This window comes from Eutrigla gurnardus (assembly GCF_963514095.1).
Source record: "Eutrigla gurnardus genome assembly, chromosome: 1".
Lineage (NCBI taxonomy): Eukaryota > Metazoa > Chordata > Actinopteri > Perciformes > Triglidae > Eutrigla > Eutrigla gurnardus.
The window spans coordinates 7,736,568-7,762,108 of NC_139915.1; the positions used below are offsets into that span (position 1 = coordinate 7,736,568).

Sequence of the window (25,541 nt, forward strand, 5' to 3'; positions counted from 1 at the left end):
GTATCTGGAATGAATTTTAGATCTTTAAGTCCATCTCATGAAAAATGGGAGCAAAAACAAAAGTGTTGCGTTTATATTTTTGTTGAGTGTATAAAAAAAAAAAACCCTCTCCGGGAACCATCACCTTACCGTGGTGGAGAGGTTTGTGTGTCCTTATGACCCTGAGGGCTGTGTTGTCTGGAGCTTTGTGCTCCTGCTAGGGTTTCCCATGGCAAATTGGTCTCAGGTGAGGGGGCCAGACTAAGAATGGTTCAAAAGACCCCATGTCTAAACGAGGAGGAAGAGGAGTGACCCAGCCCGGAGGAACCCCGGGGCCCCTGTCTGGGGAGGGAGGGCCTGTCAGCGAGCGCCTGGTGGCCGGGCTTGCCATGGAGCCCGCTCGGGCACAGCCCGAAGAAGGGACATGGCAACGGCTTCTCAGCCATCCTGTGGGCTCACCACCGGGGGAGGAACCTGCAGGGTAGTGTTGCTTTCGTAAACGTAACGAAAATTATGACAAAATATCGTCGTCAATTAACCTTTATCACGTGAGAAAAACGAGACGAGATGCAACGAAAATGCTGGTCATGTGACGATAACGATAATTAAATGTATAATGCAATATTGTAGACGAATAAAAACGAGACTAAATGTGGTTTACAAAATAAAAACTACCGGTATACTAAAATGTGTCTTCATTTTCGTTGACCTAATCGAGACGAGACGAAATGTTATAACGTTGTTTCGTCTCGTTTAGTCGCGTTATTATTAGTCAAATGCATCCCCTATATAGACCCTTGCTTTGCCTCGGTTTTTATCTTGGCGTTTTTGTGAATCGTAACGAGCTCTTTTGGGTTTCGTTGCTTCCGCCATTGTAGCTCAGACGAAACTGGCAACCCGTGGTTGCTCGGCAGCTGAGACTCTACTGACTGCAATGATTTGTAGACGCCACGTGCCAAAACATGTTTTCAAAACATAAACATGATTTGCGGTCCGCAAAAGATTTTTTTAAATGCGAATATTTTGGCTGTACTTTTGTTGTTGGTGAGTTCAGTATGTTATATGATAATTATTCCTGAGTCTCTATGACATATTAGGATTATTTTACAGCCAGTTGCTTTAGATTTCTTACATATTGTACCTTTAAATAATCCCTCGGGAAGTTATACAGTTGCATTTATAAGAGAATGAAAAAGAGTCAAATAAGTATAAAAATAAATATTAGTAATATTTATTGCCATTTTTTTGACAGTTATACTGTATTAAATGTGTATCTGGGTAGTGTTGCTTTCGTTAATGAAAATTATGACTAAATATCGTCGTCAATGAACCGTTATCCTTTATATGAGGAAAACTAGACGAGACGCGAAAATGCTGGTCATGTAATAACATATTTGGTTGTTAAAATAATATGCTGTTAATTCAAATTAACAGCACATAAATTCAGAGCGTCTTCTGTGTCTGGAATGGATGTATTCTTGCTGGTGATAAAGAGCGTTAGACCTCTCACCTTATTATATTTTCTTATGTAGTTAGGTCAACTGACATCAGTTATGTTTCTTTCAAGTTCTGTATTTTGGATTATGATCAGATAACGCACACACACACACACACACACACACACACACACACACACACACACACACACACACACACACACACACACACACACACACACACACACACGTTTCCATTGATGTGTGTGTGTATCAGCCTAAAGTGAAACCAGTTAAGGTTTGTCTACATACAACTAATACGCGTTTGTTCCGTGAAGAGGGCCGCCAGTAGGGGGGTCAATTTCCCTAAATCTGTGAAGTACTGTTCGTCACATTGGGCAGATTGTACTAAAGTGCTGAAAACTACAACTCCCACGGCTGTTCGGCCGCCACCGGATGTTCGTGTTGCACAAATCTGGCGCTGATCTATCCGGGTACTTTATTCACTGCTTCCTTTCGCGCCGGGTAACCGGAGAGCCGTGCGTCCATGTGCGCAGTGACTGGGAATCGATAGACGTCTGAAATACTAAAATCCGAGCCGCAAACAGAGTTTTCGTGATGGATCCTGAGTCTTTGGTCGAGGCCCTTCGGGGCACGATGGACCCCAATCTGCGGGAAGCCGCGGAAAGACAGCTGAACGAGGTAAAAATTTGAGGTTAGCCGTTAATGGTGATGGAGGTTGTGGCGCGGTCTCGGATTGGGCCTCGACCCTTCACAACATCAAGATGGTGCGATCACGCAGACTGAGCTCTGCTACCTTTACCGGGGCAAATCAAGAGCTAATTCCCGCTACTCGACAAGTATACCCCTTCCCATGCCCCTTCCCTATCAGCACCGTAGAGCCAATGGCAAGAATTGAGTAGTTTATTTGATTTCGATGACACAGGCGTGTGCCAGTTACCAACGGTTAGCTTCATCACAAGCCAGCTGTGTCGCTAATGCTAAACAAGCTAGCCCCTCTTGCTCCGCCGAGGAGGTAATTATTAGCTCGTCACACACAGTTTCGATGTGGTTTCGACTATTTTCAGAGCTGACAGGACACACGAATAAGACTGCCGGCGAGATAAACAACAAGTGGAGCGTGGCGAAACGTTGGGCATATGCTAGTTGGCGTATTTAACAGCAACATACTGAATCCTAGCCGTGTGGCTAACATCGGCTAGCTAACTTAGCCGACTTGTTGGAGGAGCTGCCATCGCTCCGCTACATAGCTGCTGCTCACGTGTCACTGTGACAAGCCCTGAAGTGATGACATTATTCAACAACGCAGTGAGATGTTAATGTAGCCACGCGTCGTTGTAGTCTGGGTTAGCCACACTTAATCTGCCATCGGTGACTTGATGACTACCTTGGGAAAACCTACCAAGAGTTTGTTAGCCGAGTTCCACGTGAGCTAACGTTAACCGAGTTAACGGCTCCCGTCTTGGTTCAAGCAGCAGTCGGGACTTTTTAAAAGTTGTCTTCCTTTTCCCCCTTTAAATTGCCAACTATTTACATTTTGTTATCGTGAGCAAAATTATATAAGCCGTCGAAAGACACTGTTGTTACGTTTTAGTAGCTAAGATTCTAACTGAAACGGGTAACGTATTATTTGACATAACGGTCAATGTAGTTTGGGTGAAATTAATAGTTTGCCTGATTTCCCGAAATAATGTGTGAGAGTTAGTGTTGCCAGAGTCCTACACAAGCACCTCTCAAGCCTCCACATCATGATTTAATGTTTGGAGCCCATTTATATTATATTTTTTGATCACCTGTCTTGGTTGTGGAGATGAAATGAATGCAGAGGCCTTACATTGTCCCTATTTTGTGAGTCTGTAGCTGGACAGTCGAATCCCAATACAGAGATCAGGCTCCACATTCTTCTACTTCTGTTAAATTAAAATGGATGACGGTTCAGAAGGCCTATTTAATTTTTTTTATACTCAAGTGATAATAATCCAATCATACCACATGTGTTCAATGTGTTTTGCCCTCTCCCTGTGTTTATTTTTGGCAGCCCAATGGTTTGGATTGTTTTCTTACACCCACATATACATTGATGGCTCTCTTGAATGGCATAGCTTGGAAATTGTTGTTGAACAGCTGGCTGGAGGTATTCGAGTTGTGTACAGAACAAAAAGTCATGTCTTCTGGAGGAGGAGGGAGTAAACCTGTTGGAGCTTGTAGTTTCTAAATATAGTGCTTTGCTTAGTCATAAACTCTGACTTTGGCCAGATAAATATTAAGTAAGCATTGACAAAATGCTGATTTACACTGCATGATTTTTAAAATGTGCATTTTGGTTTAAATCAGCATAATGTATCACCTTTACTTCACAGGGACCGGTCAATTCCAGTTTTAGTTCTGGAGGTATATTGGCTGTAAATCTGACCTTAAGTTACCTTACTAGCTAGTCATGTTTTTAGATTAGAAAATTTAGTTAGGTTTGTGACATAGATACCCACACTGCTCCGTGAGTCACAGCTGGTAAATGAGAGCATCAATTCTCATCAGAATGGGTAATTTGACGGAATGACGTAGTAAAATCCACGAGTACAAAGTAGCTTGAAAAAGGAAATTGTAAATGTTGTTTGGGTGTTTACATTCAGCTGTTCTCAATTCTGATTTTCAGGGTCACAGCCAGGTAAACTTTGTGTCCACTCTGCTGCGTGTCACCATGTCTGATCAGCTGGATTTGCCTGTCAGGCAAGCAGGTGAGTCTAAACTTTGGCATGTAAAAATAGTTCTGCAGTTGGCAGAAGATGATCTCATTTAAAACTAGATGGAACCTGTGTCTGCGTATGTTAATTACATTCTATCACATTTATTGTTTATCAGGTTGGATGTTAAATAATTAAAGGTATTTTCTGCCTTTTTACAATCCCTGTCTGAATTTTCACATGCTAGGAAGCTGAGATTAGATCCCTGAATATAAAATCTAGACCTGGATTTTGATTCAGATGGATTTTTAGATGTAAACATTTGTAAATAATTGCTGGATGAATACTTAACCGTGTCTTATTTACTATTTATTTGGTTCTAAACTATCAGGCATACCAAGATAACATCCAATATAAGACTTCCTTTGGGCATTAACGTGTCCTGAGATAGGTAGTGTTATTTACGTTGAAAATCCACTTTCATTTTATATGAGAGACTAGATATTCTCCCAGATTCCAAGTTAAGCAGATCACTTATATAAAGAGATCATTTAGTAATGTTACATGATTCAGACACTTGTGTTTTTAGGCTAACGTGCCATGCTGAAGAGCAGTGGACACGTGGAGGTGGTTAAATATAGCTTATTTTACTTCAGTCAAATTCTGCTCTGTAGGAAAGGTGTCAATACAGGGAAGATTAAATGTCCAAAGTTTGAAATCTTGACCAAAATTGTGGCGACGGTACAAAGTATCTGAATTATTGTGTGTCCAGCTCCTAAGTATTCATAGCTGTACAAGCAAAGTGAACTGTTATGGAGCTCTGCTCGGTGCGATGAATTACTTTTCCAGCTGTAGTAAAAATGTCTGAGTGTTTAAAAGCAGAATAGAGGAGGAGCAGCTCCTCCAAACTGCACAGGAGCTGTTTTGAATAACACAAGCGAAGCTGAATACATACATTGTTTTAATTGTGTTTCTTCATTTAATCTCCTGTCTGGGTTAATGTTGGTAGGCAGGCTGACATGAGAAAATGCTGTGATTTGTAGCCAACACCACTCACTCTTTTTTTTGGGGATCATTTAGTTGATTGACACATATTACATAATTATCTGCAAATAGATTGGTCAAATGCATTAATCATAGTTTCATAACCGCACAACTGAATGTGGGTTTGAGTTGATTTTTTGAATCGGCATTGGCAGCGTGAACACTGAGTCTTTTTAGATCTCTGCTTGTGAGATTTCTGCTGCTAACTGAATACAAAGAAGGTAAATTAAAAATTATACAGTGCCTAAAGCACTGAAAAGTCAACCTGCCGTCAATAATTGCGTTTTTGATAAGACACCGCCGTTATAACTGAAGTGCCTGTTACTGGTTTTCTTTAATTAAGATATATATATATATTTACTTTTCTCCATGAATCTAACTTATATGACCAATTCTTAGTGACTTTGCAGTGTTGGGCGATAATGTAGTTTAAAGGGGGAAGGGGGTTTATGCTCTGTCAGCATTGATAGTTTGGATTATGATTGCCTGGCTGGTGGTGTAGACATTTGTGTCAGCAGTCTGACGTCTGCCTCCCAGCCCTCACTCTCCCACTCCCTCATATGCCTCTCCCCTGCGAGCCACAGAACTCAGAGTGGGGCCCCACATTGTCGATGTGAAACCAGCTCACACCCTTGTGCCACATTCAAAACTACTGAACTACAGCTGGAAGAATTTATTTCTCTGCATTTGAGGCTTATGGTGGTTCTGAATTATTTACACTACTGTGTTGGACACAGTCACGATGATGTAAATGCAGTCGTTATGATGGGTGCACATTTGGGAGTTGCATGAGGTTGTACACAAAACTGAATTTTAAAACTGTACATGCTGGGTAATTTACTTTGTAGTGAGAGGAGCTTCAATCCCTTAGTGTGTCTGCTTGTCAGAGGTCCTCTTAACTGGATTTTTCGGTCATTGACGAAAAAAACGTTTTTAACAATATTGGAAAAATCTGCAACCGCTGCGGGTCACATCGGTGCCAGTGCAGCTCCACCACTGGTGCTGAAGGAGCTCTTGCTGTGGGATTTCCTCTCGGTGAAGCGAGTACTTGAAGGATTGGAAAATCCCACGTTCAGATGGTCTGTTAAGTCCAGTCTCCTGTGTGGCAGCAGAGTGCAGATTCAGCCTTCAGAACAAAATTAAAACGGCCATGAGAAGTCTGTCGGAAGCAAATGCGGGAAGAAAAAAAAATCCTTTGTGTGCTGACAAGAAAAGTGACCGCACGGTCAGCATCTCTATCCACCTTTATCTCCATGTCCTTGTAAATGCAGAATCTATAAGCTTGTTCTGTATACTAACTATTAAAAATCTACAAACATACAGTATAGCAAGCATTGTGTGCCTTGTCTCGGTTCTCAGTCCAAAACTCAAAATATTTAGGAAAAAAAACAGATATAGTAAATTCCAAAATTCACATGTTTTAATCTAACAAAATATTCTTATTCAATCCGTATTGGTTGTTTTTTTAAATGTTAAACGCTATATTCATTGCAGTCACAAACTGGTTGGTGGTTCTTCCACTCGCTGCCACACACGCACACATACACACAAAGGGAGGCTTGCAACTGTATTAACAGGCATTAGATGCTTCATTCAAAAACCTCGATCGAAGCATTGAGTGTTAAAAAAAAAACCCGACACGATGATCGCAGGATTTGACCAAACGTGTATTGCATAAGGTTAACAGGATCTCCTTTTAAATACACCCGTTTATATTTAGTTTAAACATGTACATTAATTTGACTAGGAAAAATGGCTCATAATGGAATATTTACAACCCAGTGTGTCAAAATGATGGACAACAGTAAAAGCTAACTCGACCGCTGGTGTATGTGTGGTTTACCTTAGTACATCAAATGGAAAGATGAATGTTTCTGTCTTGCTGTTAAAGGCCTCACCCTGGTCTTCTCTCTGCCTAGGTGTGATTTACCTTAAGAACATGATAACCCAGCACTGGAGTGATGGTGACGGTTCAGGCACAGAGACTCCTGTCAATAACATCCCCGATGAGGACAGGCAGTTCATTCGAGACAACATAGTGGAGGCCATCATCCACTCCCCCGAGCGCATCAGGTAACTACACACAGCCTGCTGGGAGAGCAGTGAGAGGATTGTCATCCATACATTTCCCCTACCAGTCCCTCTTTTCCATTTTGCATACAGCATTCTTGCTTTTCTGAATAACCCAATCGAAACCTTTACTTATGAACTTGTCAGGGTCCAGTTGACGACATGTATCCACCACATGATCAAGCATGACTACCCCGGCAAGTGGACGACTATCGTGGACAAGATTGGTTTCTACCTGCAGTCAGACAACAGTGCGGGGTGGCTGGGCATCTTGCTCTGCCTTTACCAGCTTGTCAAAAACTATGAGTAAGTCGGTGTTGTGAATCTCAATTTTATATTGTATTCCAAGACATGACATGGGGTTAACGATATGCTTGTGTGGCTGGTGTAACCTGTGCGTGAAACAGATACAAGAAACCAGAAGAGCGTCAACCTCTGGTGGCCGCCATGCATATCTTCATGCCCATGCTCAAAGAACGCTTTATCCAGCTGCTCCCGGACCACTCCAGCGACTCTGTCCTCATACAAAAACAGATCTTCAAAATCCTCTATGCCCTCTTTCAGGTAACGTCACAGCCCGTGGCATCTTCTCTTTAGCTAGGTTAATGAAGAATAACTTGTTTTCTGTTTTTCTCAAGAAAAATTGTCTTAAAAACAGGTCAACCAGTGTTTTTAAAAAGGACAACTGGAATCATTGGAATTTTAAGAAAGATTGTTGTGCATCTCCACAGTACAACCTCCCACTGGAACTCATCAACAGACAGAACTTGACAGAGTGGATGGAGATCCTGAAGACCGTAGTGGATAGAGATGTGCCTCCGGTAAGGAGACTAAATTAATTCATACCGCACTAATATCACCAGTCACTCCTTACAAATTGTTGTTTCTGAGATGCCAATGTTTCCACAAGCTGCCTGTGCAAATGTTGTCTTTGGTGTGTGCAGGAGACGATGCAGATAGATGAGGATGAGCGGCCTGAGCTGCCGTGGTGGAAGTGTAAGAAGTGGGCCCTTCACATCTTGGCTCGGTTGTTTGAGAGGTAAAGAAACTAGTATTGTTTACTTGCCGGCCGTAAGTAAATTGTGCAAACATGTTTAGCAAAAACACTCACTGTGTTAAACCACATTTGCAGATATGGAAGCCCTGGCAACACGACAAAAGAGTATGCAGAGTTTGCTGATCTTTTCCTCAAGGAATACGCAGTTCCTGCTCAACAGGTGAGAGCTTCAGAAGAGCCAATAGAGCAGCAGCTAGTCGGTCACACTGAACAGTGTGTCCTTTTGAAGTGAAGTAAATGTATACGTTTACATTTCTTTGCCTACTAGGTACTGCTGAAAGTCTTATATCAGTACAAGGAAAAGCAATATGTGGCTCCCAGAGTACTCCAACAGACACTCAACTACATCAACCAGGGCATAGCACATGCTCTGACGTGGAGAAACCTCAAACCACACATCCAGGTACAAATTAAACATGTCTGAACATTTTTTTTGATGTACTGGTTGTGACTGGCAGAAATATTAGGCTAAAGCCCTACCAGTTACTGATGAAGGAAGTAAAGCTAGTCTGGCTTCAAGACCATTCCCTGATTGTGACTCTTTATTTTTGTTTTGCAGGGCATCATTCAGGATGTGGTCTTCCCTCTGATGTGTTACACAGACAGTGATGAGGAACTGTGGCAGGAGGATCCATACGAGTACATCCGCATGAAGTTTGGTAAGCAGAGAAAGTCTGTGCCTGCAGTATCGGAAGCATCCCTGTGCGCCGGTGATGACTAACCATTTATCCGCTCTCCGCTGTCCCCCTTAGACGTATTTGAGGACTTCATCTCTCCAACAACAGCGGCCCAGACACTTCTTTTCACTGCCTGCAACAAGAGGAAAGAGGTGGGTTGAATTTATTTTGTGGTTAAGTCCGCGTAAGCTTTGGTTTTCGTTCCCAGAATGGAAGAATTCAACATATTAATATTTAATTAGGCCTAATCCGATATGCTCTTGCTTTCTTAAGGTGCTGCAAAAGACCATGGGCTTCTGCTACCAGATTCTCACTGATCTCGCCTCTGACCCCAGGAAAAAGGATGGTGCCCTGCACATGATTGGCTCTTTGGCTGAAATCCTGCTGAAGGTAAACACCTCTCAACTGCCTTGTTAGCACTTCCTCTTTGATAATTCCACTTTTGAGTCCATGAGCAAAACGGGTGTTGAACATTTGCAACATGGTTCAGCAAACCGGTTTCCTACCACACCTGTACATTCCGGTGGATGTTATGGTCTCTTAACTGGGGCAAGAGATGATTTTGAGGAAGTAAGATTAGCTAGTGGCTTGTACAGATGGCGAAAGCTATTGAAATCTGAAAAAAAAAAGAATATTTCATAACCATGGAGTTGTATCAACCAATTTGTCCAAATCCAGTCCGAACTAAGGATGAGAATTAATACAATTGCATCTATTGATTGCTATATAAATTGTTGGACGGGAAAAGATTCAACACTACTATTTCACAGCCTTACTAAAAAATGATTACAACAAGTCAGTGTCCCGGGTTAACGTTTGCAGCCTGTTATTTAGCCAAGCAGGATTGTGGTTGCTATCTATATAATGATACCTGGCTCTCCACAGTTTCAACACAAATGTGTTCACAAAGTAGTGTTATCAGGGAGAAAATATGATGAATTGTCTCAGGTTCATTCTTTTTTTTTTTTTTAAGTTTGTTTGGGTTTTTTTCTACACCATGACACGGGTCCACACATCCATGCTCCAGTTCCAAAAAAACTGAAATATGTACAGCATTTGTTTGGTGTTACATCATTGTTCGTGTGCAACTGTCTGAATGCATTGATGAGAAGAATGGTCATGGAAGCATGTGATTCCAGTAGCTCTGACACCTGGGAAGCAGAGTCTTGATTTCCCATCCCTAGTCTCAACACCCTATTTCAATCAATTGTTTCCTTTTTTTTTTTCCAAGTTGAAATTGTTGAAAGTGCAGGATAAGTGTTGGTTGTCTGCTTTGTGAAACGTGACATCTTTTTATTTCTCCGTCTCCACAGAAAAAGATTTATAAGGACCAGATGGAGTTCATGCTGCAGAATCACGTCTTCCCCCTGTTCCGCAGTGAACTTGGCTACATGAGAGCCAGAGTAAGTGATCACGTCTCAACAAGCAGCCCTGAGACTCATTTTAACGTAACCGAATGAGGTTCCTTTGAATGAACACACACTTGTTTTATTGTCTCGGTGCTTAACTTTTGTTTTTCCCTCCACCTCTGTTTTCACACAGGCCTGCTGGGTACTTCATTACTTCTGTGAGGTGAAGTTCAAAAGTGACCAGAACCTGCAGACGGCTCTTGAGCTGACCCGCCTTTGTCTAATCAATGACAACGAGATGCCAGTTAAGGTGGAGGCTGCCATTGCCCTGCAGGTTCTCATCAGCAACCAAGAGAAAGGTGAATAAGTAAAGTCATGCAGATGTTGCTTTACCGACTGGCTGCACTTGCTACAAGGATTTTCTTTTGAAGAATATGGAATTTGAAGTTTTCTTTTGATTGTCTAAATTAACTTGTGTATTGTATTCTTTAGCCAAAGAATACATCACCCCCTTCATCCGGCCAGTGATGCAGGCACTCCTGCACATTGTCAGGGAGACGGAGAACGATGACCTCACCAATGTCATACAGAAGATGATCTGTGAATACAGTGAGGAGGTGACTCCAATTGCAGTGGAGATGACGCAGCACTTGGTAAGAGCAATCAGTAAAGAGGCGACATGTTGATGTTGTCATTTCACGTGAGTGGTTTACTAAACTCTGTCTATGCATGAGTGTTGCTGCGATCCTTGAAGAAAAACAAATATTGAAAATTCTCTATACAACTTGCAAGAGAAACGGACAAAAACAGGTGAACTGTATGGATGCTTATATTTCACGGACACACTGATAATAGTCTGTTTGCTTTTTGTCAGGCTATGACGTTCAACCAGGTGATTCAGACGGGCCCGGATGAGGAGGGAGGCGATGACAAGGCCGTGACAGCCATGGGCATCCTCAACACCATTGACACATTGCTAAGTGTGGTGGAGGACCACAAAGAGGTACGCAGCATATCGACTAAGCGTGCTACCTACCCGCATGGACACAAACGCTGCAGGCTGATCACTCATCTCGGTGCCACTTCCTCTTCAGAAGCAGCTCTGGTCTACTGCAGCATTCTTGCCAACACACTTCAGCCACCCACCAACTCCCGGGAACACGCTCTGTTCTCACCGTGTTCAAAATGACTCAGAGGCTGAGGCAGACGCTAGAAATAGTGCCCGGGCCCGCTGCCACCATGTCTGCTGAAGCATAGAGCTCCGAGCCAAGAAGCCATTAGATTTGACCTAGCATTGGCTGACCATATACACACGCATTACATTACCAAAACATCCCAAATAGCACATTTATATAAGTTATTCTCAGACGTATAGCAGTGTTTGGTGGGAGTGCTGAAACTCAGTGAAGGTGATTGCTGTACAGGCAGTATCAACAAAGCCAGGTATTTTGATTTTGTTTGAATAGGCTTCAATATATATACGTTTTTTGGCAACATTAGTTTTTTTATGAGCTATCAGTAATTTTTTTAATTTGATTGTTGTACATTTTGCAGTCTAGCTGTTTTATATTTAAAAATAAAAAAAGGAAAATCCCTGAAGTCCGCTTAATTGTCGTCATCTCTCAGCAGACGATAATAGCAAAGTAAACCACAAGTAAAGAATGACAGCAAGTTTGAGGAAATCTTTTGTGTCGTTGTCGTCTCCCCTCCCACCGCCATTTTACCGTGTAGTCTTACTGCAGCTCCAGCCCGATGGCTGCAGCGGGATGCCATGTGTGTTCATGATGCATCCCAATGTGTGCAGTATGAGGGCTTTCGTCTCTGTATTGATTAAATCCTCATTGCTTTCAACCCTTGTGCCGTTTCAGATCGTACAGCAGCTGGAGGGCATCTGTCTGCAGGTGATCGGCACTGTGCTGCAACAACATGTATTGGGTAAGCGCGTCTTTCCTGTTCTTCCACATTCCACCTGCGTGTTGCATTTAAACTATGTCTGCCTGCCAAAGAGAGGATCTTTTCATAAATGGACTATATTTACCTCCAATAACTCACTTGTGTCTTTTTCTTTTCCCAGAGTTTTACGAGGAGATCCTGTCCCTGGCTCACAGCCTGACCTGCCAGCAGGTGTCGCCACAGATGTGGCAGCTCCTTCCACTGGTGTATGAAGTCTTCCAGCAAGATGGATTTGACTACTTCACAGGTATGGTGTTGGCTAAGATAATATGATAAATAGAAAAAGAGCACCACCAATTGATCTATACTCTTAACACATATCCATCATATTGTTCTGCTGTAAACTCAGTGGTGTAAATAGTGTGTTTCTGTTCCAGATATGATGCCTCTTCTTCACAACTATGTCACAGTTGACACAGATACTCTCCTATCCGACACCAAATACCTGGAAATCATCTATAGCATGTGCAAGAAGGTACGAAGGTGCAGTTGATAATGCATGATGTAACGGTTCTTTCATGCTTGAGGTGATTGATCTAAGACACTAGACTTTTTCGTCCCCAAGGGGAAATGGATCTCCACGGCGCACTGTACATGTCAGACCACAATACATACAACAGCACAATAGCAACAGAACACAATGACAGCCAACCTGAGACTGTCACTTCACACAGGTTCTGACAGGTGATCCAGGCGAGGACCCAGAGTGCCATGCAGCCAAGCTGCTGGAGGTCATCATTCTACAGTGCAAAGGTCGTGGCATTGACCAGGTCAGTATCAACACATGTACAACTGAAACTGTTGAAGAGATGCTACCATAGACTTCAAACGGCACAGGATGCAGCCACTCCTGACATTAAATCGGTTCATTCTGATATTTGCGATAATATTTGTAATGGGGAGTTCATCTTCAATTGAGAAAACCGGTGTGGTGTTGCAGGTTGTGCCGTTGTTTGTGGCTGCTGCGTTGGAGCGTTTGACGCGGGAGGTGAAGACAAGTGAGCTGAGGACCATGTGCCTGCAGGTGGCTATCGCCGCACTTTACTACAGCCCTCCTCTTCTTCTCAACACTCTGGAGAACCTACGCTTTCCAAACAACACTGAGCCTATCACTAACCACTTCATAACCCAGTGGCTCAAAGATGTCGACTGCTTCCTTGGGTAAGAAGTTCACCAGTATCTCAACTGTGCAAAGAGCTTCGGTAGACCTGGTCCTGACTGTTAACTAAACACAAGGCATATTAAATGTCATACCTGTCAAATGTATGAGCTATGGCTGCTACTATTAATGCAATGCATTTTGATGACACATGCTGATCTCTAGAGCCCCAAATTATGTCTAAGTTATTCACTTAATTAAACATTTAACAATATTTCATTGCTAGTTTTACATGGTCGTAACAGTAATTTCAGAACTGTAATCAAGAATAAAAAATGAAGGTGTTTGTTCCTCTCGCTCCCTTCACAGCCTCCACGACAGGAAGATGTGCATTCTTGGCATTTGTGCTCTCATCGACCTCGAGCATAGGCCTCAGGCTGTCAACCAAGTGGCCGTCCAGCTTCTCCCTGCAGCCATCCTACTGTTCAACGGCCTCAAGAGGGCGTACGCCTGTCGAGCAGAGCATGAGAATGACGAGGACGATGACGACGAAGATGGGGAAGACGACGAAGACAACGGTAAGGATATGGTGTGGCTTTAGTGTTGATTCAATGTTGCCACGTGTGAACCAAATCCAGTATCACTCTGCAAGGCGAGTTACGTGTATTAAGGTGTTCCTTTAACTGAATGCAGCGGAGCTGGGCAGTGACGAGGATGACATTGATGAGGAAGGCCAGGAGTACCTGGAGATGCTGGCGAAACAGGCTGGAGAGGACGGAGATGATGAAGACTGGGAGGAGGACGATGCTGAGGAGACGGCACTTGAGGGCTACACTACAGCTGTAGACGATGAAGACAACTTAGTGGACGAGTATCAGATCTTCAAAGCCATACTACAGAGTAAGTTGAAAACCTGTTAAAACTTATGTAAAACAATCTCTTGCAAATGAGAACGAAACTGTTGAGTAAAACAAAAATCACTAATCTCACTTTACTGTTGCAGATATCCAGAGCCGTGACCCAGCATGGTACCAGGCACTAACACAGACCCTTGACGAGGATCAGGGCAAACACCTTCAGGACATTGGCACACTTGCAGACCAGAGACGGGCAGCACATGGTGAGCGCCTGCTGAGACTGCAATCCAATTTTCCAATTAAACTCTGATACGGCACTTCAGTCTGACAATAAAGCAACTTTTGTTTTACATGCTACCATTTCCTGCTTTTTTGTTATTGATTTTGTAAATGTCATTTCATCTTTACATTTACCTGGAATAAAAAGTATAGTATTCATAGCCTCTATCAAATTACACTCAAGTTAAGCATGTTGCAACAAGCCACCTGTGCCTTTTTATGGGCACTAAAACACTGGGATGTCTTGGATGATTTAACATTTTTCACCTCCATAACGGAAAGTTATCAATGTGTGTTGTAATCGAAGTCCAGTTGTAAAATGCCAGTGCACTGTGGAGAGTCCTGCCTGCATGGCTTTTATCAATGGGTGTGGCCTAGGAGTTTAGTTGCTGACAATGAACTGCAGTGTCCATCTGTCTTCTCAATCCTGTTAATGTCTGTTTTACTAATAATAAAATCATAAAATGCCCCAAAACAAGTTGGATCACACTGTGTGGCATCTAGTCTTGTCTTCAAACGCTGACTGTGTTCCCAATCGCATACTTTTTCATTTTACTTTTAGTACATACTGCAGCTGCCCTTACAAAGTACGTACTGTTGCATGAAGTATGCATTCAATTGTGACGTACTACTTCCTCATGACATGGCACCTTAATCTGTGTCCCTCTTGCTCACATATCTGCTGTGCAAAGGATTGTAGGTCAGAACAGCTAAATGTAGGACATCCTGGAATTTTTGGCATACTTTGTATAGGGACCTACAAACCTTCAAGCATACTAGATATTATGATGATATGGGTATTGAAACGTGCAGAATGTTCCTGTGTTCTTCCTTATTCTTCAAATGACAACATATTTGTCTTGGACTTCCTGATGAGACAACTTTTAGGGGGCAATCTATTATATCAAGTGTACAACACTTCCTTCAGGAATTTGTGGTTTTTAAGTATTGTTGCTTATTATCTTATTACAGAATCCAAGATGATCGAGAAACACGGCGGGTACAAGTTCACAGCGCCAGTGGTCCCATCTACTTTCAACTTTGGAGGCACTGCTCCAGGAATGAATTGAGTCATCTGTTCTACTTTTTATTACTCTGTGACTGATTGTAGTGAAGTGAAAAAAAGCTTGTGTTGTTCCCTTAAGTAGTGGTTCCAGAACTGGTTCTTCTCAGTCATTCTTCAATCTATCAAATGGGAAATAGCACCAGAAGATGTGGGAAAGCGCCTAAAATGCAACCAATGGCTGGGGAAAACAAACCAAGAACTTGAGCACGATGCAAGAGAAGAAGCTCTGAACAACGTTGTCTTCTGGAGCCCAGTGTGGAGAGGATACCATGATGGCAACTCTTTTGTTTTTTTTCCCCACTTAAATAAATTTGGGGGATTAACAGTTAGAAATTGATGATGGGACTTAATATTTCATTATCACTGTTGTGGCCAAATGGCTGTAATAAGATTATACCTCTGGTAGTGGTGATATCTGCGTTATTTTCTGCATAAACAAACACTCATGTTTATGTACATACAAGCCAAGGTTATTGATTTTTCAAGTAGCCTTGAAAAACAACCAGAGGCATTTGTAAGGTGTTAACAGTTGTATTCATATGTAGCATATTGGATACTTCATAGCACTATGTGATGCCTGATCTCTGTAAATTAATAACTAGCACTTTCATATTGTTCAGGTCTCCTAGCCTTCTGTATCAGACTGCAAATTTTTTAAATTGAAGACTATTTAAAATGAAATCAGCTGTAACTTTGTTACTTTGCAAGCGACTTCTGAAATGGCTGGTTGTCACGCATCTGGTTACAGAGGGGATCAGTGAGCAACTCGGAAACTATTGATTTCAGGAAAAAAAGAGAATGCTCTTGGTGTTCAGTATGGCTACAGGACGTATTTGTGAGCACTGAAAGTACAATTGAATACATCATTGAAGCATGTACAATTGGACTTATCGTGAAGGTCTCAAGCTTTTGGTTGGTGTATGGATGAACCATCTATATATACAACAACATATTAAAAAAAACAAAAAAGCTAAGGGATTCCATGACCCTGAGTGATTCCTGCGGCTTATGCATTTTCCTACTTTATGATTTCCTATTATAAGTAATTGGTTCTTGAATGTAGGCTTCAGGACTGTCAGAATTGCAGTCATTTATGATTTTTGACAGCGTCATACAATGCATTTGTACACAAACATGCCTGGTTAGAGGTTTTGGACCACCACAGAGCAGCGCTGAAGCAAATACATCAAAGAATCTCTTGGACAACTTGATCATAACTTACCTTGTGTCAGAGATGAGCAATTATCCAGTAACATGTAGAAGGATATGATGGGTACTGGACACGGATGATGCAAACGCACTGCAAATGAAAGGCGTTTGGAAAAACCCATAATCCATGCTCAATAGACAGGTTTCAGAGAAGGATTTTTAACATGTTTAAGTAGGAAAAGGAAATGTATAATATAATCAACTGATTGATTTCTGGTCACCTGCTCAGGTGCTAGTATTCTGCATTGTGGCTTAGTGTCACAACTTACTGAGACACCAATAGAGAAGAGCAAACTGGCAATATTCACTAAACAATATCAGCTGAAACGAAGCCTTAAAGTGGACCCTGTTTATTCAATAAACAGGGTTTTTGAGTTAAAGTATAGTTTAAAGCCAAAGACCATTTTTTCACTTTTATTTTTTGTTTTACAACTTAGCAACTCCAGTATTGTAGCATAGAAAAACACGTATAAGGAACTGAAGGGTGACTGATGGAGGAATGAAAGCTCAGCTCAACCGGGCCTGTCCAAGTAGAGTTGCAGTTAATGCTTGTGGTAGGCTCCTTTTATACTTTTAGACAGCTTAATCTGTAAATATATATTATATTGTATATGCTCACCTTTGCATACATTGCAAAGTAACGTTATTGGGTTACAGAGCCAACATCAGATAGCGTCACAGTCTAAATTCGGGTTAACAATGGACTTCACCGTCGCCACTGAGACGCTTTTCCTGCAGGGGGCGCTGTTGTGGATTACGGCTTCCTTTGCTTCGGTTTGAAGGTGAAAGGTTACTCTGTCGTGTCAGCAGGCTGTCATCACGCCGGTGTCACGCCACCTGACCGGCTGTTGGTATTAAACACATCGGGACCCTCGCTGACCTCCACCATATCGCAGTAAAATGGCCAAAAAGCGGAGGGAGAGGAGAGACAACGACGGTTTGTCGACGGCGCAGGACGAGGTGAAGGCGAATGCTAGCGACCCACAAGTCGTGAAAGGTGGGTTCTGGTTCCGGCTGTGGTGGCTAACTGTTAACATGGCTCTAGAGAGGAGGAAATACGAGTAGGTAGATATAAATACATTATATATTATAACGACTTGGTCGCGTCGTTTCTGCGTATTGCAGAACAGGAGCTAACGTTAGCCGCAGGCTGGTTGTCAACGGTTTAAACGGGCTGCTAGCGAGGACAATTAGCCGAATAGGGCTCCGATGCTAACGTGTAGCTAATGACCAACGTAACGTGTTGAAGTAGCTAACATACTCCCTAAACCCCGTGAGTCAGCGTTGACAAGGCTGTGTGATAAGTCTTCTGAATTTGGAAGGAAATGTATTGTCTCGGCTAACGTTTGATGGTTCACTAACAAAGACTCCGCAACGAAGCGGAAAGTAACAATACACCATTGTTAAAAACACAAAGGCTTGCATTGACAATGTTATTTAGGTTAGAGTACGCCTTGTCAGAGTAGTGAAATGACCATAAATAGATGTGCTCAATGCCGAAAAATAGTCCCTTTGATTGTTGTACTATTGTTATGTTGTTATTGTTGCTGATGCATTAATGTGTACGAAGCTTTTTACAGTTTGAGTTGGTCGAGATGGAGCTGATGTGAACAATTATACACTGTTTAATCTATAACAATGCACCACTTTTAATAAATTAATTGTATGTTATGTGTGTTAAATACTAATTTGTAATGTAGCTGCCGATAAATGTGTTAAAAGTACAATATTTGCCCTCTGAAATTTTGAGGAATGGAGGTGTAAAGCAACATTAAAAGGATATACTCAAATTCAAGTCCCACAAAGCTGTACTGTACAACTATGGGGCGATATGAACATTTCATGCACTATTATCCTGGCCATAATAATTATGATTCAAGATATAACCACGATAATCTTCAAAATATGCTTAAAACTCCTTAGAATGGCACTAAAACAGGGGAAACATATATTTCCTAGTGAAAAACAAATTATAAAATAATCTTCAATAAGGTAATCATAAGGTCTCCCTGCATAAATAAACAATGAATACATTTTTATGAGTCTGTTTTTATTACATGATACTTACTGTATTTATTATTTTTAAATCAGGCTCTATTTTTCATTTCTCTAAGTCAGCTCCTTCTCCTCCTCTTCAATAAATAGTGTTATATGCACTAGGAGGAATATTTAGTCTTGTTTGCAGATGTGCAACCCAAATTGTTGTTTGTTAAACAGTGACAGCTGTTGTTAATGTGTAATTTGCTTCATTGTTCCCAGGTAATCTCTTAATTATATCTACAGAGTGCTGTAGTTGGTTTACAATACTTAAACTATATCCTCTAATTCTCTTTAACATGGCATGTCTATCTGACATCTCACCAACATTACAGCTTAACTTAACAGACCTGCTCAGAAACTGCATGGTGTGTCTCAAGGGGGACGTTCAGTTCCCTGTAGGGACTTGAACAAGTGATGCAAAGTGATGCAAAACTCGTAAGCAAATTACACAAGGCTCCCTGGTCACTCATTTGTCTGTTTTTATAGTCACCTGTGAGTTATTTGTATATTTACTTACTCTTTACTCCACAGAGGCTCCGCATATTGAAGGGGGCTCAGCACGCATGTCTCTCCTGATTCTGGTGTCTATCTTCACCTGCGCTGCCTCAGTCATGTACCTGGTCTACAGGAACTTCCCAGAGCTTCCTGAGTAAGTTGCTTTGTGAATTATTAGCAGACAGTGTACATCCCAGGAAGTTAAAGACTTATTATGTTTTCAGAACATATAATTTCCATTCTAATTTAGGGGGGGAAAGGGTTGATTTAATGGGTTTTGGAGATTACACTTAAAAACTGAAGTTACATTTTTGAGCAGGCACATTTGCACCTCGTTCAATGGTTTTTCTTTGTTTCAGTGCGAAATGTAGTAATGAAAGTATGACCTGGTAGTTTAAATACAAATTTAAAAAAATGCTGATGCAGTGTAACACAGTTTGTGATTTGGTTATTGTCTTGTACTAAATGTCACTAACCAAGGTTTTAACAACCTTTAGTAGTACTTACAGTAAGTTTATTTACAGGGCACAACATTCATGTCAAATTATATTATTAAGAGACATTAACAGTAGAAGTCAAATACCATTTAATATGTAGGCTGAAATGTAGACGCATACAAACCAGAAAATATAATACAATGTTCACAGATTTAGCTTCTCTAAAGATTTCAATAATGGTTGTTGCAAAAGCTGATTCACCTTTTTAGTTTCCAGCCTTGAATTTGGAATAACTGTATGTAATACCCAAGGCTTACGGTTGTATGAGGGGACAGCCATTCTTTTTAAAGTGCAGTGGGGCCTCTTAGTAAAATAGTAAATGATTTAAAAGCTGAGGGGTTGACTTCTATCGCACCTACCCTAATCCAAAAATGGTCAAACTGAGCTACTCATTTACACATGATGCTCAAAATCCAAGGGTAACGTTAGCATTTTGACCAATCCGATATTCGTATGCATTGTATTGTGATGAAAACAAACTGACTGAAGATGCCTCTGTTTTTGTTTTTACAGTGATGAAATGGAGAAAATAAAGATCCCTAAAGACATGGATGATGCCAAAGCTTTGGGAACTGTGCTGTCCAAATACAAAGACACGTACTACTCCCAAGTGTTGGTGGCCTACTTTGCAACATATATTTTGTATCCTTGGACAATCTATCTACCTTACTATCTTAAGTTGGCTTCCTATTGTGGATGTTTTCAAACCTGCCTCGCTAAAATTTGTGTCTTCAAAGACAATCTGGGTTGTACTGATAGTTTGTACTGATAGTTTGGAGGAACAATTTGGTTAATTTGCTCTTGACTGTGGTCAGAAGTTTACCAAAACCTTCTGAGAATAGTTTAGCAGATTTTCAGGCCTGAAATAGGAATAATTAATCAGTTTCTGGTTATGAATCTTGGGATGCCACCGTGACAAACACTGGCTCCAGCTTCTTCTGTCTCTTCCTTGATGGAGTCTTTCACTAGGCAGTCCTTACAAAGTATCACCAGGAAACCCGTCAAACAGCATGTCCTCCATCAGAAACCACAAGGGAAATAGTCTCAGTCATTCTTTATGTGAATGCAAAATCTGAAACTGAAACAACATGGGACAATAAAATTAAGGTTTGAAACCATCTCTTACGTCCTGTAAGAAGCGTATATTAGCATTGGCTGGGATGTGCAGACAGTCAAATCTCAAGCATTACACATTATCAGTTTAGTTGTCCTTTCCATGAGGACTGAATGGAAGACGAATATGGTGTTGACCCAGTTGGAGAAATACTAAACATTTCTGTAAAATACTGTTTTCATTTATTTTGTTCATATTCTCCCTTAGCGTGGACAGTATCAAATTAAGATGAATATGCTTTTGATGTATTTATTATAATGTGCCTATTATTGTTAATGTATTTATTTGATGCATATCTTTATCTGTATGTTTTGAGAAGTTGTTTACCTTGACACTTGTGTCAGCCTGCAGACATTTGCAATCCCTGGATCTATCTTCCTCAGCATCCTGTCTGGATATCTTTACCCTTTCCCCTTGGCTCTTTTCTTAGTCTGCTTGGTGAGTATGGCAGTTTTTTTATTTTTAAAGAACATTTCAACTTCAAATGTGCGAATGTGAGTACATCTGTGAGTTCATGCTAATGTCAATTTCATTGAAGCATAATACCACACATTATCCTCAAGGGGCTCCACAATCTGTACAGCATATGACTTCCTCCATGCTTAGACCCTCAATTCAGATAAGGACATACACCCAAAAGGCTCTGTTAATGGGGAGAAAAAATGAAGAAATGAAGAGTGGCAGACAGATATTCCATGCAATAGAGGGTGTACAACGTGTCTGCATTGCATCATAGTCAGCCGTGGCCACTTTCTTCCTTCTCTTCTGTAGTGTTTTGTTCCCATATGATGTAATGTTTGTTAAAACATGTTGAATGCTGACGAAGTTGCTGCTCTTTGATTCTAAGGGATGCTGAAATGTGATGTTAATGTGCGTTAACACCAAGGCCCTCAGGCCCGTCTTTGAAACTACTCACTGTGTATTCAACATAACACTGCACCACTGCTGCTAAAAGTTAAAAGGACCGGTCATGGTGATGAAGACGTCATGATTTGAGTGTTTGGAGAACCTACATTTTCTTACCATCCTTCTGAACTGTTTGCAGTGCTCCGGGCTTGGTGCTTCCTTTTGCTATCTGCTGTCATATCTGGTGGGCAGACCCATTGTCTACAAATATCTCACAGAGAGAGCAAAGAAATGGTCCCAGCAGGTAAAAGCCTTCTCATTGAAAATGTACTGTGAATATAGCGTATATTTGAGCAATTTTCTTTACTTTTGTATTAATCATCTATCAAGCTACCATTTGTTAGGGACAAATTCACAGATGGGAATTATTGGAAATTCAGGAACTCTGACTTCAGGACTTTCAGCTCATGTCTTTTTTTGCTGGCAGGTTGAAAAACATCGAGATCATTTAATCAATTACATCATCTTCCTGAGGATAACTCCCTTTCTTCCCAACTGGTTCATTAACATCACCTCACCTGTCATCAACGTGCCTCTAGGGGTTTTCTTCATCGGTACCTTTCTCGGTAAGATCCCTTCTGACTGTGTGTACTGTATTTTTAGTGTTAGTTGTTGTCGCTGACTTGCTTGTGTTCAATCTGGTTTCTTTACAGGCGTGGCACCGCCATCCTTTGTAGCGATCAATGCGGGCACCACGCTGTACAAACTGACCACAGCTGGTGAGGCCGTGTCCTGGAACTCTCTGGCTGTGCTCGGTGTACTTGCCGTGCTCTCCATCCTGCCTGTCTGCTTCCAGAAAAAGCTGCAGAAGAAACTAGAGTAGAACATTTAACACCTCAACACCTCATCTGCTGGCTGATCCCGGCGTCCCCTTCCCTTCAGCTCAGGAATGTGCAGCTGTCAATCAAGTTGCTCTGCCTCTGGCTCATACACAGCTGCTGGTGGGAGAAGCTCTGATCACCAGCACGACAAGCACTCATTGACCAGAAAATGCATGCAGCGGTGGGTGGTTCCTGATCTTATAGGACCAGTGTGTAAGATTAAGAGGGAATTATTGGCAGAATGGAATATTATCTCTCCTCCCCCTCCACAGAGTCCACCATGTTGCTCCACCAAGTGTCTACAGTAGCTCTAGGAAGGGCCTTTGGCGTTGTTACGTTACGTGAGGGCCGCTGTAGTTCTCCAACACGCTTGGAAAAGGAGAGTTTAAGTGGAGGGTTTTTTTTTAGTCGGTGGCACTTTGCAACCTCATTGCTAGATTTCACTGAACCTTACACACTGCTCCTTTAAGTGTAAACCAGCTACTGCTTACACAAGTTTTGGGATTCTGTGAATTATGTTGATGATTATGGCACATCTTGTAAATAAGAGAAATGAAAAAAAAAACGTTTTTTATTTAAGGCACTGCTCATTATTTTATGATACTTGCCAGATAATTAAAGGTGTTACTTGTAGGATGTTGGAGTAAAACTCATCTTTGTGATACTTTTAATATGGAAGTTTCTCTCTTCTGACAAGAAACTGCTAAAAACAGTGTTATGAGTATCTTGTTAATGCTGTTGCAGAATCTGTTTTTTTGGAACTCATTTTATTTTTACATATGCTTTGGCGGTAACGTATCAATTTCTACATCCTGTTTGTGGCACCTTTAAGTTTTACTCTGTTGTTGATCTTTTATTTTTTTGCATGCTTTTGTCTAATTTTAACCTAATTGCAAATTGTCACAGCAATAACTGTCATTCTAATATTGGACATTTTAAAAGTGTGATTTGATACCTGGTGCGTGCCTAGGCAAACATATGCTGCATGGAAAGAATGAAAGTGGAGAGATGTGATGTTATTGAGATGTTGGTGAGTTCCCATGTTCTTCCTAGAAAGCTGCCTGGATCCACTGCCACACACATTTTCATCCCAAAAGTTCTGTTAATATAAGTTGCCACTGGAAGTCGTAAAGAGCAGACTAAGCGGATGTTATCTTTCTTAACAGGACATCAAATTTGCAGGATGCTGTTTCCAAGCATTTCCAGCTTCAAATTTGTATTTAAGAAGTGAACATATATGATGTGACCACAACTGATTTATTGGTGGTAAGATGTATGCAACCCAGAACGGTTGAAGAAAAACCAATCGGAATCACCTTGGTTTGTAAATCTGAAAACAGGGTGAGAAGCCTTCTCAGCTTTTGCACATGGTTATGAAAATGCATGTCCATCTCCACCCAATGCTATTGTTTGCTATGCCAGTATAGAAATGGAGATGTTGTCTATACCACACCAGTGCCCTCAAAGATACTGCCAATGGAGGGTTGTATCACAGCCTTTCCTAGCTATTTACTGCTTCCATTCCTCACCAGGTGAGATGTATTTTGATGCCGATTTTTTTTGTTAAGCAATTTTAATTGTTTTGAATGGCTCATTTTCATGTCCTGTGCTGTAAAGTTAACTGATTTTTTTTTTTTTTTTTTTTGCTTTGTTTTTTTTGGTAAACTATTGCTGCTGCTTAAAAATGTTCGGGATGCTTACTAGACATGTTGATGCAGTGAATGTACATGCAGGTAACTTATTCAACATTGTTTAATCTCTTAAAATATTACATTCATAGAGGCAGATGGTTTGGTGCATTTTGGGTTTTCCTGTTTTCATTTAATGTCTTATTATTCAAAAGATTTATGGTGTACCACTGTAAGAGTATTAAACTCTTACACACAGATACATAAACCTCAATCTGTCTGAAACCTAAATGGTTCTACTGTACGGGGAAACTTATGTCTTAGTCTTCTGCTTTCTTCTTTCAAAGACGTGGGTTGTTTTCATGCTTCTAACTTGTTTATATGAGAGCTGCATTTGTACAACTGACGTATCTTGTCTTGGAAAATGCACCTTCACTAAGGTGGTTTAATCAAGTGGTAAATACTATTAATTGAAAAAAAACCTCTTACTTTTGTTTAAATTAAAACATTTAAAATTGATATTTTATATATAGAAGCTTGATTAACTTTTTGGAAGTTCTGGAATGTCATGCTCCACATACACTGAATATAGCCTATTATTGCTTTATTTTGACGTATTTCCCTAAAGATCCAGTGAGCTAATTCTTGTGTAACCCGTTAACATTTCAAAAAGCAGTATTTTGTCCTGATAAGTGATATATTGCAGTATGAAATGTTTACAGGTTGCACATTTCCGTCCTATAATCAAATTTATGTTTTTTTTTTCATTATTTATTGGATTAAAATGACCTTTTCAGAAAAGTTTTCAGGATTATCTGTCATGAGCTTTGAGCACACTGCAACAGGGAACTATAAAAGCATAATAGCCTTTTGTGGAGGAAAAACTACAAAATTGATTCATAAATAACTTTTTGCAATTGTTATGATGCTTTCATACTTGGGGTTTCCCAGCCATGACATATTATGAGGACAGACTGGGCTCTGTTGCCCACACGCAGCATACAATGACATACAAACAAAACCGTTTGTCTCTATAGTCCAAATATATCACAGGGCGTCCAGTGTGTTTATTAAATCCCGACCACATGGTTTAATTTGTCCTGTAGGCTACTGTACATATCAAGCCTGGGGGGACAAGAGTGAGGTCTAGTGCCACCAGGTGGTGATATTGTAACACACTGCCAGACTGCAGTGTCAGCACCGCATTTGTCCGATCCTGCTTTCATTTCATCCAGAAACTGCTTTCTGTCCGTTGCGACATCG

General features: G+C 41.1%; 2 protein-coding genes across 2 annotated transcripts; both read left to right on the forward strand.

The window, feature by feature from the left end:
• The first annotated feature begins 1,924 nt into the window (after positions 1-1,924).
• On the forward strand, positions 1,925-15,792 carry ipo7 (importin 7). The gene is made up of 25 exons (XM_084014399.1): positions 1,925-2,117; positions 4,090-4,171; positions 7,081-7,234; positions 7,379-7,537; positions 7,639-7,795; positions 7,963-8,052; positions 8,176-8,270; positions 8,364-8,448; positions 8,557-8,691; positions 8,848-8,947; positions 9,041-9,117; positions 9,239-9,355; positions 10,279-10,368; positions 10,508-10,673; positions 10,807-10,967; positions 11,189-11,317; positions 12,183-12,249; positions 12,389-12,514; positions 12,645-12,742; positions 12,942-13,037; positions 13,208-13,428; positions 13,736-13,944; positions 14,060-14,266; positions 14,370-14,486; positions 15,475-15,792. The coding sequence occupies exons 1-25, from the start codon at positions 2,034-2,036 to the stop codon at positions 15,570-15,572; spliced, it is 3,120 nt and encodes a 1,039-aa protein (XP_083870525.1). The 5' UTR covers positions 1,925-2,033; the 3' UTR covers positions 15,573-15,792.
• A 1,545-nt stretch (positions 15,793-17,337) lies between these two features.
• tmem41b (transmembrane protein 41B) lies at positions 17,338-25,129 on the forward strand. The gene is made up of 7 exons (XM_084015348.1): positions 17,338-17,774; positions 19,349-19,466; positions 20,323-20,451; positions 21,268-21,361; positions 21,969-22,073; positions 22,257-22,395; positions 22,483-25,129. The coding sequence occupies exons 1-7, from the start codon at positions 17,678-17,680 to the stop codon at positions 22,650-22,652; spliced, it is 852 nt and encodes a 283-aa protein (XP_083871474.1). The 5' UTR covers positions 17,338-17,677; the 3' UTR covers positions 22,653-25,129.
• Positions 25,130-25,541: the final 412 nt, after the last annotated feature.